The following is a 21,197-nucleotide window of genomic DNA, read 5'->3' as shown; positions in this document are numbered from 1 at the left end:
CACCACTGTGCTGGGAGGATAGTTTGTGTAAGACAGGAATGCAAATGGTTAAATAAGCTCCTAATGATTGACTTCGGAATATGCCATTAAGATATTTCTGTGCCTCATGTGCTTTTTTCTGAGCCATTTTATTTCTTTCTATAACACATTATGTACTATTAATTTGGCAAAAGCTGCCATATGAAGGGGCGAATAGGTCCTGCGCTGGATGAAGAAGCTTTGACATAGCCAATAGGGTTCAACAGTGAAATTATTAGCTTTGCCAATACCTTTTTTGTGTAACACAGCCACCATAGATGAGGAATGCGTCCATCCTGGCTATCTTTGAACGGGTTTATAAAAGCATTTGAATGCATTCGTAACACTTGAACAAAGCTTTTCAAAGATGGGTGCGATGGATGAGGGCACATCCACGGTGGCAATCTTTGAATGCATTTGTATTATTTCCACAAACCAATTAAACCATGGCCTCAGTGGATGAGTGCAACATGTAGAGCGAAGGGTGGGGTAAAGCGAAGGGGAAAGCAGCATACGGACAAGAGAGGAAGAAAACACATGCACTTCCATGGGGTGCATAGAGAAAATGCTAAAAAGTAGTCCCCTACATGAAAACAGCATTGGAAGTGGAAGGATGTAGAGACCCGAATGCTCCTGGGTGAAACAACACAAGAATAGTGAGGAGAGCCACTTAATTAAGAGAAGACAACTGAGACAGACAACAAACCCATTAATCAGTTGTATATGCCAAGCCACCTTGGACTTACCAGCGAGCAGTCCTCCAACCAGTCAAGGCACTTGTGGACCCGGCTCCAGTGCCACAAGGCACCCAATCCCCCCCCCCCCCACCACCTCTCTCTCTCTCTCTCATTTGCTTCTCTCTCTCTTTTTGTGTAACCTTTTGTGCCACTTGTCTCTCTCTCTCTCTCTTTATGACCCTTGTGCCATTTTCTCCATCTTGTTGTGAAATTTGTGCCCTATTTCTCTCTTTTGTGGTGATCTTTCTCCTCCTGGGAGATGTCCATTTCCATCTAGAAGACCTGACTGAACCCAACTCAGCCACAATACTAAACAGCCTCAGAAACCTGGGACTCACACAATGTGGCACTGATCCTATCCACGCCACTTGGCAGATCCTAGACCCTGTCTTCGCATCCTTCAACAACATCACCGTCAACACACATAGGCCCATCACCTGGACCAATCATACCATAGTCAGCTTCACAATCTACATCTACCAAACCAAAATAACCCCCACAGTGGGCCCAGCATTCCAACACTTAAACAACCTAGCTGAGGCCCTCCAAGCAAACAAACTGGAACCCTTGGGCCACCTAGCATGGGACACTGAAACCTTTAACAAGTGGATCACCAACTGTGCCGACACCCTGGGCACCCACAAAAGAAGCCACATAGCCACATCAAGATCACAAGCTCGCCGGTACACTGTTGACCTTAGAATGACCAAGCAACACTGCAAATGATTGGAACTGAAATGGAGAACCAGCCAAGAGGAAGATGGAAACGATGCCTTCAAAACAACCCAGAGTTGGTACTTCCAGATAATCTGAGAGACCAAGAGGAAGGCCATAGCCAAACGAATAAATACCAGCTCCAACAGAAGCAAAGAAATCTTTGCTATAATAAAATATTTCACCACACCCACAAACGCAGCCATCAACATAAGCCTATCACAAGACCTGTGCAATGATCTCTCACACTTTTTCTGGAGCAATAGCCCAACAGTGTTTGCTGGTGTGGGTCACCAGCACTTAATTTTGGGGACCTGCTCTTAGTTTTCTGATGTTTAATTGCACTGACCATCAGCTTCTGAGCAGAGCTTCCGGCACCGGCACACAAATTAAGCACTGTTTTCATCCCTTCTTTGTTGAGCACTCCTGGGACGTAGTTAACGTTTTCTGTCTATGGCTCTTCTTTTAAATCATTACATATTTTGATGTTTGAATCTTCCGTGTATTCACAGCCACTATTTGTGTGGTATTAGGTGTTATGGAGGCATAACATTGTGGCATTGATATGGGTGGTAGAACAGTAACATAAGATGTTCCACCATCTCCTCTCTCCACTGTTACCCCCCATATACCATGTTGCCAATGTGAGGATTGAATCTTGATTCTTACATCATAACTGGACAAGCAAGAGTTTGTGTCTCTCACAAAATGTTTTACCGTAGTGTCTTAGAACTGTAAGTGTTAGGACCCCGTGGCTAGGGGCGGACTTATGAAGGACATTATGTAATCAGTCTGGGAGGTGTTAGGGTGTGGTGTTTAACAGTTATTGGGATATTGAAAGTTCAGTTGAAAGTTATTCGCTGATGAGTAAATATGTTAACTACGAGCTCTGTGTGTGGTGTGTTCTTGTGCATGCTAGTAGGCTGGGGAGGACGCAACAACTGGTGACATGTAAGGGGTTACGTGCCCTGAAGAAACAGAAGTGTTCTTCTTGAGAGTTTTCAAGAAATAAACTGTATATGCATTCCACGTGCACCCAAGCCAAAACGAAGAAGCCTGCAGTTGGCATAGTGGAGTGCAAGCGCCACTCCAGTCCGTACGAAGCCTCGTGAAGAAGTTGAAGGCCCAACAAGTTGGAAACTTTTGGAAAAGCCCGTGAAGACTTGCCAGCCAGGGTAAGAAAAAAAGAGAAGGTGTTGTACCACAATACTGAGCTATCAGTCATGCAAAGAAAAGGCTAGAAGGCAGTGATAACCAGGTATGAGAAATTAACATATGCTCACCAGTAAGGCCAACTGTCACAAATGAAGCATCAGACACCCCAGTTGAGACCTGCTGGAGAGTCCGATTTGTACAAAGTAGCAAGTAGAACCACTACATTCTGAATCTCACCTCGAGTGAGGCGGCTCGAATGCATGGTCCACCGTTATCAAAGTCATGATTTGGACCCAAAAGAGAAAGCTGCTGCAACAGGATAAAGAAATAACTTGAATGAAACAAAAAGACGAAAGCAAAACCATAGCATGCAAGAAACAGAAAATTTACCCACAGTCAAAAGTGAAGAAGGTGCCACATAGCCACTGAGCTGGTCCGGCGACCCAAGCTAAGGCATGGAGCCAGTACTTTCAATTACAAAAGGCGCGGATTTGCACATACTCTCAATGTCAGAAGAAAGAAAGGTGAAGTACATGGCAGCTGCTTTCTTGAAACCCCCGCCACCATTCGATATCGCCCAAAAACTTAATTTTGGTGCTAGATGGACCACGTGGATCAAGACTTTCGATGATTTTATAGATGCTCTGGAAGTAGTAAGTAATGAGAAAGTCATTAAATAGTTAAAGTAATTTCGCTGGCGATTGAATGAAAGAAGTGATAAAAAACTCTCACAGACTGAAACAATGTCATAACATCAAATCAAGGAACCATTAGGAGCCAAGTTCAATCTGATGCCAAACGTTAACTATGAAAGGTACATTTTCAATCAAGCGAGACAAGAAGTTGGTGAAACGATGGATGACTTTGTTAAAAGTCTTGATGTGCTCATCAAACATTGCAAATTTAGTGAATTTAATGATGAAGAGGCCATGGACTTCAGAGTCATTGATGATTGTTTGTCAGACCCGTTCAGGAGATGCATGGTGCGAGAGACACTCAGTCTAGGAAAAAGGACTAATGGCTGCTAGAGCTGAGGAACAAGCCAATCGGGAAGCCACCGACATGGAATCGGGAACAGCAAAAGGTGAATCGGCATTAGTCATAAGGAGTAGACACCAGTGCCAACCAGATGCCTGTAAGTCAACATCCTTGAAAAAAGAAAATTGTGTTTCTGATGTGGAATTTCTTTTCACATGAGAATAACTGTCCAGCCACTGGACAAACATGTTAAGGGTGCAGAAAGGAGAACCATTTCATAACCACTTGTAAAACGAAGGATAAACAAAGTGCATAACAGCTGGATGAGAAGATGGACACCAGAAGGTTCCAGAAGCTGTCTTGCCGCACCCACAATGAAACAAAATGATCTCAACTGTGACAGTTCGAAACTAAAAGAAGTTGATTGTCATCAAGTTCATCCTGCAAGAGTTCCTTAAAGTCACCATTGAGCGACAGTGAAGCGGAAGAATGTGCAATGATCATAGATAAAAGGGAACAACATGCACAAGTGGGCTTTGCCGCTTGCACAGAAGATGCAAGATTGGCAGAAACCAGTGAGCTGAGAAAGCAAAAGAACTCATATCGAAATTGCCCTAAAATCAAACTGAAAGTCAGCGGTTACCCTGTAACTTTTGAAATCAATAGCGTGTATCAATCAACATCATGCCAGTTAAACAATTTCACAGTTTATTTGCTGTACCATGACTACTCAAAGAATCAAGTATGAAGGTGTACACGTGGGCTGCTTCCGAACTGTTGCGAAGTCAAGGATCATTCACAGCAACCATGCAGCATAAAATGGCATCTATGCAGGCCCCAATTCACTTTCCTCATGGTACACCATCTAGTGTATGTCTACTTAGCTTTGCAACTGCTGTTGACATAGGGCTGATATCCCACAATCACAACTAAAATTCACAAATTGAAATTGTAAGTCAGTTCCTGTCACTGTTTCATGGTCTAGGAAGGCTCAAAACAATGAAGGTGCAACTTCACTTTAATGAAGACATCAGGCCTGTTGCACAGCGACTTTTGTTTTAGTCTTTTTATTTAAAAAAGGGGGGGGAGATGTAGTGTCCTAGAACTGTAAGCATTAGGGCCACATGACTAGGTGCGGACTTATGAAGGACATTACGTAATCGATCTGGGAGGTGTTAGGGTGTGGTCTTTAACGGTTATTGGGATATTGAGAGTTCAGTTGAATGTTTTATGCTTATGAGTAAAGGTGTCAACCATGAGCTCCATGTGTGGTGTGTTCTTGTGAATGCTGCTGGGCTGGGGAGGATGTGACAGCTTATCAGTGTCCCCGGGAAGAAGCAGCATATAAGTAGACTGTGCCAGTAGAGTAGACGGCTGGTGGCTCCCGAAGATTTTGTGCATCAACACTTCTTCATTTGTTTAGTTATTATTTCACAAACTACGCACTGTTCAATAGCCTTTCCTAACGTTCTGGTAGTCCTTTTCCCCTTCATTTTAATCCACCTCTTCCTTTCTGGCGTCGAAAGACAAATTAACAGCAATAAGCCACTGCTATTTTCAATCACAACCAGAGAGAAATGTTTATCTGAGTTCCCCGAAACACTAAAGGGTAGGGACTGTTTCACTTGCAAGACGGCTTCATGTGCAGTAAACATCATAATTAAATTGAACCCTAGCAGTCAATCACTTCGGTACCTCTGATTTGAGCCTTTCGATTTCTGTGTCTTGGTCCTCGAGCTGTTGTCTCAGTTGATTGGCTGCGACTTTTTCCGTTTCTACTATCTGAACCAAGTGAATGTACTTTTGCATTAGCACCTCTCTCTCGATGAGGATGTCAGAATAGCTGAGGAAGAAAGAGGTAAATCAGTCATTCTCTAACTGGTGCATTAGGAAACGAATAAACGTATAGCTATATTGTAACTTTTAATACATGGATAAAGAGCAAAATGATGACTGTGTACAATAAAAGCTAAAACATGGAATTATTTGTTTTCCATCAGAAAACATGCATATTTTCAGTGCTTTACTGCTGAAAGATATAGTAAATATGGATGGCTTACACACAAAAACACATTTTCACCATCATTTTATGTTTCTGTAGATGTATACACCAGTCTTACCACTCACACAAAATTACCTAAGCCCTTTGGGGGAAAAAACCTATGTTGTAAACTTGACATATAGAGAGAGTATCTAAGGTCCTGCATCCCAGCCATGAAGTACACAGAGGGGTGAAGGAGGGGATAATACTAATCAGATGGCAATATCTCTTTCTCAGGTGCCTCCTCCAAATCAGCCTCTCCATTTACCCCACGGTCTCCTGACCAGCTCCCATGTTAGAATTGTGTAGTGGTACTCAACTTTCAATTTTGTATTTTTCTGGTGGGAAGAAAGACTGCAGTGAGTGCCACCAGATCTGAACTGGCAGTCCCCCCTGTGTATTGCTCCCAGGGGTTCACAGAGTCGCCAGAGATTCCGCCAAACAAAAGGATGTGGTAGGCTACACTCTGTGTCTAAAGCAGTCTTTAAACACTTTTTTTAGACTGTCATGGACTCTCTGGTTTGAATTGTCCATGTTAAACAGCTATAAATGATGAAATTATTCTTTGAGCACTATAGATTTGTTGTGTACCTATTTTAGCCATGTTATAGACATGCTGTTTTAGCCTCCTGTGCCTGTGCACTTTAATCCAGTTACATGTTATTCAGCATTGCTTTATTTTTCTAGTAATAGTCAGATTTGCAGTGCTGTTCAATTGTCTTTGTCTCACTGTACTTTCGCAGAGGAAAGCATCACATTCTTAGTAGGACATTTATTTCACTTTGTGCTTCTCAAAGGCTACAGTCAGATAGGGTTGCCAACAAACGTGGTATGCTGTGTCTCCAACATTCACAGAAACACATGCATTCATATGTGGGGACCATTTCTTAGAATGTCAGCTGTTTTATTATAAAAACACCCCTTTGTCCCAGACATATTAGAGGGAGATTCCAGCCAGATGACCACGACTGTATGCTGATCGCTTACTGCTTCGCTGCAGCTACTTGCTTAGATGGCCAGACCCCTGACCCACACGGGGATGGTGTCTCTCTAGACTACAGGCTTCTCCCTCCAGGTATGAGGGATGATGTACCCCCAGAGGGGAAACTTGAAGGGCAGATTAGGTTTATTACCCTGTGCTCAAACATAGTCTAGGTAGAAGAAACATATATAATTCCTAGTGACAGTATGGTAGGACAGTTCTTGTGTTTTACTCTGTTAGTCACCTGCTTGCTTTTATTGTGTTTTATCATCCTAGGTATTGTCATACATGCTTTTTGTTAAATCTAAGTTGCAGTTACTTCAATAAATCCTTAATGAACTGTGTAGGAAAGTACCATCTTCTTGGCATGTTACCCCCAATTTCTGCCTGTTTGTCAGTGTGTTTTTACTGTCACACTGGGATCCTGCTAGTCAGGACCCCAGTGCTCATAGTTTGTGGCATATATGTGTTGTCAGTATACTTGACTGCGTCACTGGAGTTCTTCTAACCAGAACTCCAGTGCTTATGCTCTCTGTGTGTACCAAATTTGTCACTATAGTTTAGTGATTCCATTTACCAATTTTAATTGGCACACTGGTCCACCCTTATAAGTCCCTAGTATATGGTACCTAGGAACCCAGGGCATTGGGGTTCCAGGACATCCTTATGGACTGCACCATTTCTTTTCCCACCCATAAGGAGCTCATACAAACACTCCTTCAGGACTGCTATTGCAGCCTGAGTGAAATAGTGCACACACTATTTCACAGCTATTTTCACTGCACCAGGTAACTTATACGTCACCTTTATGTCTAACCTTCAGTTACTGAAGGCTAGGTGCAAAGTTACTGTGTGTGAGGGCACCCTTGCACTAGCAAAGGTGCCCCCAGGTTGTCCAGGGCCAATTCCCCAGTGAGTGCGGGAACACCATTATAACCATGCACTACATATATGTAAATACATATATGTAGCTTCACAATGGTAACTCCGAATATGGCCATGTGAGGTGCCTAAGATTGTGAAATTGCACCCCAATCCAAATCTGGTATTGGGGGACAATTCCATTCACCTTGGGGGCTCCACCATGCACCACCAGTACTGTCAAACCAGCTCTCTGAGGTTTCCACTGCAGTCCCAGCTGCTGTCTCCTCACAGACAGGTTTCTGCTCTCCTGACAATTGAGCAGCTCAATCCCAGGAAGGCAAAACAATGCATTTCCTTTAGGAGAGGGGTGTTACACCCTCTCCCATTGGAAATAGGTGCTACAGGCATGGGAGGGGTATCCTCCCAGAACCTCTGGAAATGCTTTGAAGGGCACAAACAATGCCCTCCTTGCATAATCAGTCTACACCGCTTTAGGGACCCCCAGTCCCTGCTCTGGCACAAAAATGGACAAAGGAAAGGAGAGTGACCACTCCCCTGTCCTGTACCACCCCAGGGGTGGTGCCCAGAGCTCTTCCAGAGTGTCCCTGGAGTTAGCCATCTTGGATTCCAAGGTGTGGGGACCATCTGGGAGCATCTGGGTGGCCAGTGTCAGCAGGTGACGTCCTGATAGGTGCATACCTGGGTAGATAGCCAATCCCCCTATCAGGGCTATTTAGGGTCTCTCCTGTGGGTGTTTCCTCAGATTCAATTTGCAAGACTCCACCAAGACTCCTGTGCATCCTCTGCTTCAGCTTCTGACCATCGGGTAAACCGCAGACTGCTCCAGGAACCACTGTAACTGCAACAAAGTATCCAGGAAGGCTACTGTGACCTGCAACTTCAGCTCCAGCCAGCAACTGCAACAGTTTCCAGGTTGTGCATGCTCTGGGGACTGCCTGTCTTCACCCTGCACCAGAAGAACTGAAGGAATCTTCCGTGGAGTGACAGATTCACTTCCCTGCTTCAGCAGGCACCTCTCTGCAATGACGACCGGTACTCTGGGACTCCTCTTCTGTCGACTAGAGTGATCCCTGGAACACAGGTGGTGGATCAAAGTGATCCAGACTGTCCAAAGGTCCAGCTGTCAAAATTTGGTGGAGGTAAAAGCTTGCCTCCCTGTGCCAGGCAGTACCCCTGTGCATCGCGTCCTATGCAGCTCCTTGGGCTTCTGTGCACTTCTTCCGAACGTTCTTCATACACACCATAGCCCAGGTCTCCAGCACTCTATCTTGCGATGCTCAGCTCCCTGAGTTGTTCTGCGGCAGCATGGGATCCTTCTGTGTAGTGTTGCAACAACCGCACTTTGCAACTCCTTTGTCCCCATGTAATGGGAATTCGCGTGGGTGCTGCCTGGTCTTCTGAGGGCTCTCTGAGGTACTGAGAGCCACCTCTGTCTCCTCAGTCTGAGTTGAGACCCCCAGGTCCTTTCTGGGTTGGGCAGCTCCTCTTTGACACAAAACGTGTTCTTGCGTGAACCAAGGCTTGTTGGTGGAATCCAGCGACGCAAACAGCTTGCCTCCAACGACTCGACGTGGGACATCTCGTGCACAAAGCAGGAACCTACAGCTATCTTCTTTGATGGATTTCTATACTTTTCTTCCAACCAGAGAATCCACTTTTGCACCTTCTTCCAGGTGGCAGGGGGTCCTGTTCTTCCTGGACTCTTCATCGACTTCTGGACTTGGTCTCCTCTCTCCACGGGTCTTCAGGTCCAGGAATCCATCCTTGGTTGCTTGCAGTCTTGCTTGGTTCTTGCATAATCCTCCACCACAACTTGTAGTGTGTTCTGAGGAAACTAACTGTAATTCCCCGTTTTCCTGGGCTCTGGGGGGGGGGGTACTTTACTTACCTTTGGTGTTTTCTTACACTCCCAGCGCCCCTCTACTCACTACACTTCCCTAGTGGGGAATCCGACTTTCGCATTCCACTGTTTTAGTATATGGTTTGTGTTGCCCCTATGCCCATTACAATTCATTGTGTTTTTCACTGTTTGCACTATTCTATGACTGTTTACTTACCTGATTTTGGTTAAAGTGTATATATTGTGTATAATACTTACCTCCAGAAGGAGTATTGCCTCTAAGATATTTTTGGCCTTGTATCACTAAAATAAAGTACCTTTATTTTTGGTAACACTGAGTGTTAGAAATGGGGTCTCTAGTTGTCAGTCGGTTTGAACCCTGTCCATGTAGGGACCCTCACTCTAGTCAGGATAAGGGAGATACCCGCTCAGATAACCCCTTGGCAGCTTGGCACGAGCAGTGATGCTTATCTCAGAAGCAATGTGTAAAGCATTTGCAAATAAAACACAGTAATACAGTGAAAACACTACAAGAGGACACCACACCAGTCTTAGACAAATAGCCAATATTTATCTATTTAAAACAAGACCAAATATGATAAAAATCCAACATACAGTAATAAAAATATGAATTCTTCAAGATTTACTCAAAAATACAGTTTCTTGAAGTCAATAGCTCCACCTGGTGCTATCACTACGTCGTGATCAACAAAACCAACAGTTCAGGTTAGCTGCGGCGTCGCGGGCCAGCTACAGTGTCGGGAAGACCCACAAACAGTACCTTGGATTTGTATGGCGATGTGATCCTCGCAGTGAGCTCCGGAGAGCGGCGTCGCTGAAGTTGTGGTGGTGGTTCCAGAGTCGGTGCAGGAGTCTTCGGGCCCTTGAAGTCACACGCGTTGCAGATCGAACTCTGGGCTGATGAAGTCAGGAGTGCTGGTGTGGATGGCGTCGGGGCTGCGGTGCGAAGCCGGACGATTCGACGTGCGGTGCCCACAGGTCATGGTGCAGGCAGTGGCGGTGGCGTTGCGGAAGCGCTGTTGTCCTTAGGCCCAAGCCAGCGGTGCAGGATGGGAAGGTGCTACGTGACCCTCATGAGCGGTGTCCACAGGCCATGGTGCAGGCTGGGATGCATGGTGACGACAACGGAGTCGATGGTACTGGCATCGGTGGACTGGGGCTGCGGTGCGGGATGGGATGGTGCTTTGTTCTCCTCACGAGCGGAATCCACAGGCCACGGTGCAGGCAGCAGCACCGGCGTCGTAGGGTAGGCCCAGGCTGTGGTGTGAGCAGGCGATGCCGGAGTGCAGGGCCCACAGGTCACGGTGCAAGCAGCGGTTCGGTGAAGTCATCTGATGACAGCATCAGTGAGACTAGGGTGGCGGTGCGAAGTGGGGCAATGCGACTCCATGCGGTGTCGGCAGGTCACGGTGCGGGCCAGCGGCGTTGCAGTGGTTTCTCCTTATGAGCAGCACAAAACACACAGTTCCCAGTGCTGCAGGTCGAGGAAACTGAAGTCTTTGGTGTCCCTGAGCCTTCCAGCAGGAGGCAAGCTCCACTCCAAGCTTGAGAACTTTCTCAAACAGAACACACAGCAAAGTTCACCCTTTGCACTCTTTTAAGGCAGAAGCAGCAACTGCAGGCCAGTCCAGCAAAGCAACACAGCAAAGGGACAGTACTCCTCCTCCAGTTCTTCTCCTTGGCAGAGGTTCCTCTTGATTCCAGAAAGATTCCAAAAGTCTGGGGGTTTGGGTCTTCTTCTTTTACCCTGTTCTGCCTTTGAAGTTGGCAAACTTCAAAGCAAAGTCTCAAGTGTTTGCAAGATCCTGTCTTGTCCAGGCCAGGCCCCAGACACTCACCAGGGGGTCGGAGACTGCATTGTGTGAGGGCAGGCACAGTCCTTTCAGGTGTGAATGACAACTCCTCCCTCCCCTGTAGCTCAGATGGCTCATTAGGATATGCAGGCGACACCCTGCCCCCTTTGTGTCACTGTCTAGAGAGGTGCAAAACAGCCCAACCGTCAAACTGACCCAGACAGACAATCCACAAACAGGCAGAGTCACAGAATGGGCTTTAACGATATTTAAAGGTAGACCCCATGTTAACCTATGAGAGTGATAGGCCTTGCACAGTGAAACCCGAATTTAGCAGTATTTCACTGTTAGGACATATAAAACACACTAGTATATGTCCTACCTTAAACATACATTGCACCCTGTCCCTGGGGCTACGTAGGGCCTACTTTAGGGGTGCCTGACATGTAGTAAAAGGGAACATTTAGGCTTGACAAGTGGGTACACTTGCCAAATCGAATTGGCAGTTTAAAATTGCACACACAGACACTGCAGTGGCAGGTCTGAGCCATGTTACAGGGCTACTAATGTGGGTGGCACAACCAGTGCTGCAGGCCCTCTAGTGGCATTTGATGTACAGGCCTTGGGCACCTGTAGTGCACTTTACTAGGGACTTACCAGTAAATCAAATATGCCAATCATGAACAAACCAATCAATGGTACAATTTACACAGAAAGTATATGCACGTTAGCACTGTTTTAGCAGTGGTAAAGTGCCCAGAGTCCTAAGGCCAACAAAAACTGGTCAGAAAAATTAGGAGGAAGGAGGCAAAAAGATTGGGGATGGCCCTGCAAAAAGGGCAAGGTGCAACACTGAGTATTGTCATTTATTGTGTATAAGTATTGTTTGACTATAGTGGTATTGCAAGAGCTTTGCATGTCTCCTAGTTCAGCCTTGGCTGCCTTGCTACAGCTACCCCTAGACAGCCTAAGCTGCTACACACTGCCTACAGTACACTAATAAGGGATAACTGGGCTTGGTATAAGGTGTAAGTACATTAGGTACCCACTACAAACCAGGCCAGCCTCCTACAAACTATATACTGCCTCTGTTGTCTGTGCCTATATCAGAATTTTGCTAACTGAAAGAAAGGGATGGGATCTGATTGACCACGATTCCATGAGGAGTCTTTCTTGTCATGCCCCCGGTTGCCACAATCATCTCGGCCAGAGATGAGGTGCTGCTAGTTAGCTGGAGAACCCAAATTAGCCCGACAGGCGTCATGTGGTGCGGAATCATACTTAGTAGCCACAATCCATGTGATCCTGTCTCCCGAATCCATTAGCCTCATTAGCATAATGAGAACATACATAACATTTATATTACAGCTAGGGTTCCCTGTTCTCAGTTTATATTTGTTAAGAATTCTAGTGGGATTTTTTCAGTGTTTTCCAATCTTAAAAACAATCGTAGAAATCATTGATTACCGGAATTTACTTTTATAGGCCAGAAAAAATCATAGGAGTGGTGTTTTCCTGGTGCTTATAAAGAATTTGACTTTAATTCCCTTTCTTTATTCATTCCAATTCATTGGTTTCCTCACCTCCCTGCCTGTCTCATTTCCCAGCACTCAGACTTCTTAATCCACCAGCCCAGTGCCACCCTTTGCCTAAGATGTACATGGATAGGGATATGTTTGCTCCACATTAGGATTTGATTGCTTGCACAAGATGAAACGTTTATTGTGAAGTGAACACTTAGCACACCATCCTGCTGGTCTATTCTTTGGGCAAATGACAAAGATTGAATAAAGATTTTCTAATTGGGACATGAGATTTGTATTGTAGGGGGATGATGCTCTTTTATTGCTAGCCAGTGTCATGCTGCCCTGTTTTCTGTCTCACAATACTAAGAAAAGACTGGGATATATAAATATGGTAGAAGTGTCTGCTCCTGGTATATTCATATGGGAGATGTCTGCTAAAGAATGAATATGCAGCGCTATATGGTCTTGGGTGACAGTAAACTCTCCTACTGAGCAACAGAAGTAGTAAAGAAACTTCATGACCTGCAGGATGATGTTGGCTGTTTACCTGTGCAGTTCACAAAATGAATTACGTTTATTTTACATTGTTGGACATGTCTATGGGATTTTGTGATTATCTGAAAGCCAGCAAAAGAACCACTAATAATTGATTTTTACCAAACGTGTTTTATTTGTTTATTTAAGAACATTGTGGGAACTGTGCCTCTTCCAGGTATGTGTGTTGCTTAAGGAACTTTCCCTTTGTGTTTTATGCAGGATTCACTGTTCTAGATCATTTTTCATCATAAAAAAAGAACAAGCACTGCTCAACACGATGCTATTACATACATCACCATAGTTGGTACAGGTTATATAGTCAAGCATTAGGTCTTCGTTAGGCATTATAGGTTCAAAGCTTCATTTTGGCATGGTGGTAATAGGAGTGAAAATTGAACTTAGTGATCCTGGGGCTGTATCGTTAACATGTTCTTCTTTGGTGTGCTGGCTCAGAACAGGTCCATGCACTTATTTTTGTGTTGTCTGCAGCATATACTTGGAAACACGGAGCAGTAGCTGTCACTTCATGTTTCTAAACTGACTGCACTATCAGCATCCTATATATTAACTTATAGACTTTATGAGTAAATGTATGCATTGTAGGCCATTCAATTTCAGCAAAACTGACACAAGGACCTCTTATGGGTCTGTTCTTGGGTGCTGAATATGTTCATGATATCACCCCTGTCCTTCTGCATTAAGGGATACAGCTTCCATAGGTATGCTTCTCAAACCAACTAATGTAAATCCAAGAACATGAGTGTTAGGTACAGCGCTTTACAGGTGGTTATTAATTCTACAGGGATCCATATGTACAGAGGTCTTTGTTGTCACAATTTGATAGCTGAGCTTTCTGAAAGCAAATCTGTGCCCTGCTCTTAGTAGAGGAGGGTGACATCATGGTGGTGCATTTTGCCCTGGTGGACTACCCAGCAGTGCACAGGGATCCCAGGCTTATCCATACTGGAGGGGGGGGCCCTCAGCCCCAACTGATGTAAGTGTGTAGGCCCACTTCAGTATATGTTCCTGGGAGCCTCGCTCATATTTTGTTACACCAGTGCCTGGACGGAGACCTTGCTGATAGTTGATATGTGAACTAACAATGTGCAGTGAACAGTCAGTGAAGGCATATTAGGTAAGTCATGATGGGTGTGGATAAAAGCCCACAGAAATATTCCAACAGGACAGAGTGCTTGTGCGGTGAACCTAAAAAGGATACCTGACAGATCTAAATGCATTTACTACTGCCTAATTGTGCACCACAATTGTGTGCAGTTATGCAATATTAAGCCAAACGCAAGGTGTGGAGAGTGGGTGGTTCAAGGTATAGTTTAATGGGTGACTTTGTGAACGTATACAAACTCAAGAGTTTGTGATCATTCTTAAACATATATAAAACTCTTTCCCACAAATGGCATTGTCAGCGATTGCCACCAGCAAACAGCTGCAGTACATAGCCTCCCAGATGGGAAATTTCATGGATGTATATGGTAGGGTCTTCTCCACAGGGGAAAATGTTTTACTCACAAAGAAAACAAGCATTTGCAATGCAATGGTTTTCGCATTTGCTTGAGTTAGAGCTATTACTGTTGTAAACTCCTAACCGGACTTTTCTTGCCACATAAACTGATAATGAAAAGTAAAACAGTTTCACATATGCGACCCAACAGTCGCCATGTGCATGAAGGAGACACAGAGAAGGAAACATAGGTTCGCTTGCAGTGAAATGTATCGGCAAAAGTAGAATTATCTATGTAACATGCTGGATGTCATGCAAAGCGCTCAGCTACTGCCCAGCGAGATCATGGTGCATAGGAAATAAAAAGAAATAGGGCAGAAGCCATTCGGAAAACACTGACCTTCGTATGTTTTCATTAGTTTACCGGTGCTGTAGAGGAGGACTAAACACCGGAAAAGGCATGACATATGCATTGCCTTTCACTAATGCAATAAAGCGAATTTTAAAAGGAAAGCCCATGAACCAACCAAACTGATGGGGGTGGTTAAAAGCCCACAGAGAGATTACAACAGGGGCCAGAGCTCCTGCGCGCGATCGACCCTGAAAAATTGACAATTTCCCTATGGTGCTGTCCTTCCCCAATGAGAACCTGTACTGTGTGCAAGTAGCACTAAATCTGCACCTGTTAATAGAATTACTATAGCGATTGCGGTTTTATCACTGGTTTTTATTAATCAGATAAAAAATCTGTAGCCAAAGCTGATATTTGTTACCAAGATAAACAGCACTTCAATATCACATGTAGATACATAAATATACTTGCAATATAAATAGGACCAAACAATATAAATCACAAAACTCAATAAGAAACAAAACATCACAAAATACATTTTCAACTCTGGGCACACGTGACATACGGCACTGCTGTTCTCAATTTAATTGAAAACACATAGAATTGCAGTCCTACAATGCTTAATTTTGCCATGTCAGAATCGTGTTTACTTTCCCATGTTTGCGTTGGTCATACTGAATGCTTTGTATTCCTCCTAGTAATCGTCACCACCAACTGATCACAATCAATCGAAAATGTATATAACCAACACAAAGTAGTGGGGAGAGAAAATACAGTTCTAACAAGTGGCCCCATCTTCAGGGGTAAACGTTATGGAAGCACCAAACCTAGCTTTGTCTTTCAGATTAGGGACTGTTTATCTGTAGCTTCAAGCTTGGATACCTTGAGGCTCAAATGTGCTACCTAGATTGGGTTAATGGCTCCAGGTCCAGGGTGGACATATCTTAATACAGAGGGAGGTGGGCTGACAGAAGATCTAACCTTGGAAGAACTGGGGTGTGGTTCACAAGTGCAAATAGCATACAGAAATAGCATCCCTATCTCTTGGGCTTCTGAATTTGGCTAGCATCAAAGCAATGTGGGTGCTGATCCTCTCCTCTGACCTGAAACCTGTTACATTTTGGCAGGGCATGCCCCGGCGACAAAAAACAAGAGGTAGAAAAAGCATGGATGAACTGCCAATTCTGGTTCTCTGTGGGCAGCAGCCAACCTCCATTTTACATCCACCACTTATACAAAAAGATGCTAACAATCATGTAAGGTTAACCTTAATGAGAGGTGCACTGAAAGAGAACACAATCAGTTTCTCATCAACGTCCGTTGATGTTCGTAATCATTACTGCAACGCTAATCTAGATAATGTTTATTGAAATTCGTTAAAACACAAAAACGGGCCCCCCAATTACCAGAGATTGCTGGACTCAATTTAAACAGAGAACCCAGAAGGCATAATGCACTGAGCAGCTAATCCATTGCAAAATTACACACATGTTCTTGTCATCCCAGGCCTGAGCAATGTAGGACAAAGAGAGACATGCTGCCAAGTCTATAGGGTAAACAATTCAATTCATGACCTTTCCCATCTTAGGGCAGACCAAAAGTGTCCCTAAGAAGCACTAGATCTGTTGTTTAGCAGGCCCACTGGGATTATGAGCCCTACAACCACGGCGTAAAGGGAAAGTACAGGTGAAATTCATGGACTAACGAACAAATGGCAATTCCACAATCAGTTGTGGTCTTTCATCTTTTCAGTACATATAAAGACATTGACAGAGTAATTCTGATGAAAATTACCCTGCATAATGGTTCAAAGGATAACATTAACTGGCAGATAAATTGTAAAGGTAAATCAAGTGGCAAATGTATACTGATTAGTAAAATATTTACCACAGCCATAATGTGGGGGGACAAGTGGCAAAACAAATGTAATGGAAATATTGTCAAGGAGAGTGATTTTGTTTTCAAAACTGCTGTTTATGTCACTCCTGCACGTCAATCAGAACACATGATTTAAGAGCAGTTCCACTGAGTGGAGGGGAGGGAACAGGCGAGAAGGCAATACATTTTAAGCCTGCACCTTAAAATTTAACATGCCGCTATAAACTTGAATGTATTCGGCAGCCCTATTGCAGACACCTGTAACTGGTACACAAATCCTAAGTGACTGTTAATGCCCAACTTTTAACTAATAATAGCTAGCAAAGCCAAATTCACACCATAAAGAGAAAATGGTCTGAAAAGATCACTCGTCATATTTTCTTTACTTAAAATTAGTGGGAAATTTGGGGCTCTACAAACATCCGTAGCCCCCTTGATATTCTCTCTGGAGAGGCCTTGACCAAATGTTGGCTCACAGGATGACATATCCTTTGATTGCGTAGTAGGCTAAACAGGGCAGGCTTGTAGTTAAACTATAGAAGGAAACTAAAGATCCCTGAGGAACGGAATTGTCAAATTGGAGTAATGATTCATAGTGCTCTGGAAAACTTTTGTTGCCACAAGGGGTGTTTCTTGGACAGAAAATGTATCACACTTCTCGCAGTCTGAGATGGAAGTCTGGTTATTTACTTAGGATTAACCAGAAGCTTGTAACCAATAGCTAAACAATTTACCCTTTTACCATGTTTCTATGCCTGACTTACTACTGGGGGAGAATTTTCCTGGGACTCAAGATAGAGAAGGTGTCCTGCCTGCTGCTGCTATGAAGAATTCGATCTTGCCAGAGGAGAAAAAACACAGAAGTTGTGGTCTCTGCCTGGAAGAATTATTGTGGCCCTACTACAAACAGTCACTTCTCCCACTTGCCTCTCCTGTTGAATATTCCAGTGAATCTGTAGAAGGAACTGGTAATTTTCTGTGAACCTGAAACAGAAGGTTTTTTTATGTATACATCTAGCCCAGAATCCCCATATGGCCCTTTCAACGTTTTGTGACATTTGTGCTGTTTAGCCCAGCGTGATTAAATATCAGAATAACACAAATTAAAGAAGTCAAACCTTTATTTATATAAATAAGGAGAGGGCACATGTATGTGGCAGGCAATGTGTAACAATTTTATACATGGTTACATGGATAGTAAGATTAAAGTACAGTGTCAAAATAAATCACTGGGCAAACTCGTAGGGTGGGTGTAGGAAAATACCATCTTTCTTGGCATGTTACCCCAAATTTTAGCCTGTTTGTCAGTGTGTTTTGCCTGTCTCAATGGGATCCTGCTAGCCAAGACCCCAGCCATAGTTTGTGACCTATATGTGTCAGTATGCTTGACTGTGTCACTGAAGTTCTGCTAACCAGAACTCCAGTGCTTATGCTCTCTCTACTTACCAAATTTGTCACTACAATTTAGTGAATCCATATTCCAATTCTTATTGGCACATTGGAGCCCACTTACAAGTCCCTAGTATATGGTACCTAGGTACCCAGGGCATTTGGGTTCCAGGAGATCCTTATGGGCTGCAGCATTTCTTTTGCCACCCATAAGGAGCTCATACAAAACTTTCTTCAGGACTGCCACTGCAGCCTGAGTGACATATTGCACACACTATTTCACATCCATTTTACACTGCACTAAGTAACTTATAAGTCACCTATATATCTAACATTCATTTACTGAAGGCTAGGTGCAAACTTACTGTGTGTGAGGGCACCCTTACACTAGCAAAGGTGCCCCCACATTGTCCAGGGCCAATTCCTTGGACTTCGTCAGTGCGGGGATAACATTATAAGCGTGCACTACATATGTGTCAATACATATATGTAGCTTCACAATGGTAACTCCGAATATGGCCATGTGAGTTGTCTACGATCATGGAATTGTGCCCCCAATCCAAATCTGGTATTGAGGGCCAATCCCATGCACCCTGGGGGCTCCACCATGGACCACCAGTACTGCTAAACCAGCTCTCTGAGGTTTTCACTGCAGTCCCAGCTGCTGCCACCTCACAGACAGGTTTCCGCCCTCCTGAGGATTGAGCAGCTCAAACCCAGGAAGGCAAAACAATGAATTTCCTTTAGGAGAGGGCTGTTACATCCTCTCCCCTTGGAAATAGGTGTTACAGGCATGGGAGGGTTAGCCTCCCAGAGCCTCTGGAAATGGTTTGAAGGGCACAAACGGTGCCCTCCTTGCACAATCCAGTCTACACTGGTACAGGGACCCTCAGTCCCTGCTCTGGCACAAAACTGGACAAAGGAAAGGGGAGTGACCACTGCCCTGTCCATCACCTCCCCAGGGGTGGTGCCCAGAGCTCCTCCAGAGTGTCCCTGGCGTTAGCGTCAGACTGCTCCAGGAACCGCTGTAACTGCAACAAAGTATCCAGGACGAATCCTGTGACCTGCAACTTCAGCTCCAGCCAGAATTTGCAACAGTTTCCAGGGTGTGCACGCTCTGAGGACTGCCTGTCTTCACCTTGCAACAGAAGAACCGAAAGAATCTCCTGTCGAGTGACAGAGTCACTTCCCTGCTTCTGCAGGCACCCTTCTGCGATGACAACCGGTACTCTGGGACTCCTCTCCTGACGACGAGCGTGCTCCCTGGAACACAGGTGGTGGACCGAAGTGACCCAGACTGTCCAAAGGTCCAGCTGCCCAAATTTGGTGGAGGTAAGAGCTTGCCTCCCCGTACTGTGACAGTACCCCTGTGCACCGCGTCTTCTGCAGCTCCTTGGTCTTTTGTGCACTTCTTTGAAACGTTCTTCAAGCACGGCGTAGCCCAGGTCCCCAGCACTCCATCCTGCGACGCACAGCTCCCTGAGTTGTTCTCCGGCGGCGTGGGACCGTCCAGTGTAGTGCTGCGATGAACGCACTTTGCATCTTCTTTGTCCCCATGTTCTGGGACTCCCGTGGGTGCTGCCTGGTCTTCTGAGGGCTCTCTGAAGTGCTGAGAGCCCCCTTTGTCTCCTCAGTCTGGGTTGAGACCCCCAGGTCCCTCCTGGGTCCAGGCAGCTCCTTTTTGACGCAAACCGTGTACTTGCTTGAACCAAGGCTTGTTGGCAGAATCCTGTGACTCAAATAACCTGCATCCAACAACTCGACGTGGGACATCTCCTGCACCACGCAGGAACCCACAGCCATCTTCTTTGGTGCACATCTGTACTTTTCTTCTGACCGGAGAATCCACTTTTGCACTTTCTTCTAGGTTGGTGGGGGCTCCTGTCCTTCCTGGACTCTTCTTCGACTTTTGGACTTGGTCTCCTCTCTCCACAGGTCTTCAGGTCCAGGAATCCATTGTTTGTTGCTTGCAGTCTTGCTTGGTTCTTGCAAAATCCTTTATCACAACTTGTAGTATGTCCTGAGGAAACTTGCTGTATTTTACTCCTGCTTTCCTGGGCTCTGGGGTCGGGTACTTTACTTACCCTTGGTGTTTTTTTACACTCCCAGCGCCCCTCTACACACTACACTTGCCTAGGGAGGGAATTCGACATTTGCATTCCACTATTTTAGTATACAGTTTGTGTTGCCCCTAGGCCCATTGCAATCTATTGTATTTTCTACTGTTGTCACTATTCTGTGACTGTTTAGTTACCTGATTTGGTTACTAGTGGATATATTGTGTATAATACTTACCTCCAGAAGGAGTATTGCCTCTAAGATATTTTTGGCCTTGTGTCACTAAAATAAAGTACCTTTATTTTTGGTAACACTGAGTATTGTCTTTTATTGTGTATAAGTACTGTGTAGCTATAGTGGTATTGCAGGAGCTTTGCATGTCTCCTAGTTCAGCCTAAGCTGCTCTGCTGCAGCTACCTCTAGACAGCCTAAGCTGCTAGAACACTGCCTACATTTCACTAATAAGGGATAACTAGACCTGGTTTAAGGTGTAAGTACCTTAAGTCCCCACTATAAACCAGGCCAGCCTCCTACAGTGGGAGAAAGCTGCTCATCCAATTTATTAACAGAAAACAGATAACAGTTTAGATGGTTATTGTTTGATGCTTCACAGTTTTTACTTTCCTGTTGCTACCCAGGCATTATCTTTCTCTACGTGTCCTCAAACTACACACTATCCAGAGACTTACTAGACTAGTGGTTCCAAAGAATATTAGCTAGGGTGCTATTTCTACACCTGGTAGAGTGCCCCATACTCATCCAAAGGAGAGTTCAAAAAAGCACTGGGAGGGCCTGACATTCACCATAGGCCTAAAAAATCAATAAAGTTAAAGT

The 21,197-nt window shown here is 44.7% G+C and overlaps 1 protein-coding gene across 1 annotated transcript in view; it reads right to left on the bottom strand.

The window, feature by feature from the left end:
• Nucleotides 1-21,197, bottom strand: part of RASGRF2 (Ras protein specific guanine nucleotide releasing factor 2) — a 1,901,930-nt gene that overhangs the window by 1,436,197 nt on the left and 444,536 nt on the right. Inside the window, exon 3 of the mRNA XM_069224559.1 lies at nucleotides 5,298-5,445. Within this exon, the coding sequence (XP_069080660.1) occupies nucleotides 5,298-5,445 (148 nt within the window). The remainder of the gene's footprint in view (nucleotides 1-5,297; nucleotides 5,446-21,197) is intronic.

The sequence above is a fragment of the Pleurodeles waltl genome, chromosome 1_1 (assembly GCF_031143425.1).
Source record: "Pleurodeles waltl isolate 20211129_DDA chromosome 1_1, aPleWal1.hap1.20221129, whole genome shotgun sequence".
In the NCBI taxonomy this organism is placed as follows: domain Eukaryota; kingdom Metazoa; phylum Chordata; class Amphibia; order Caudata; family Salamandridae; genus Pleurodeles; species Pleurodeles waltl.
This window is presented reverse-complemented; position numbering and strand designations above follow the sequence as displayed.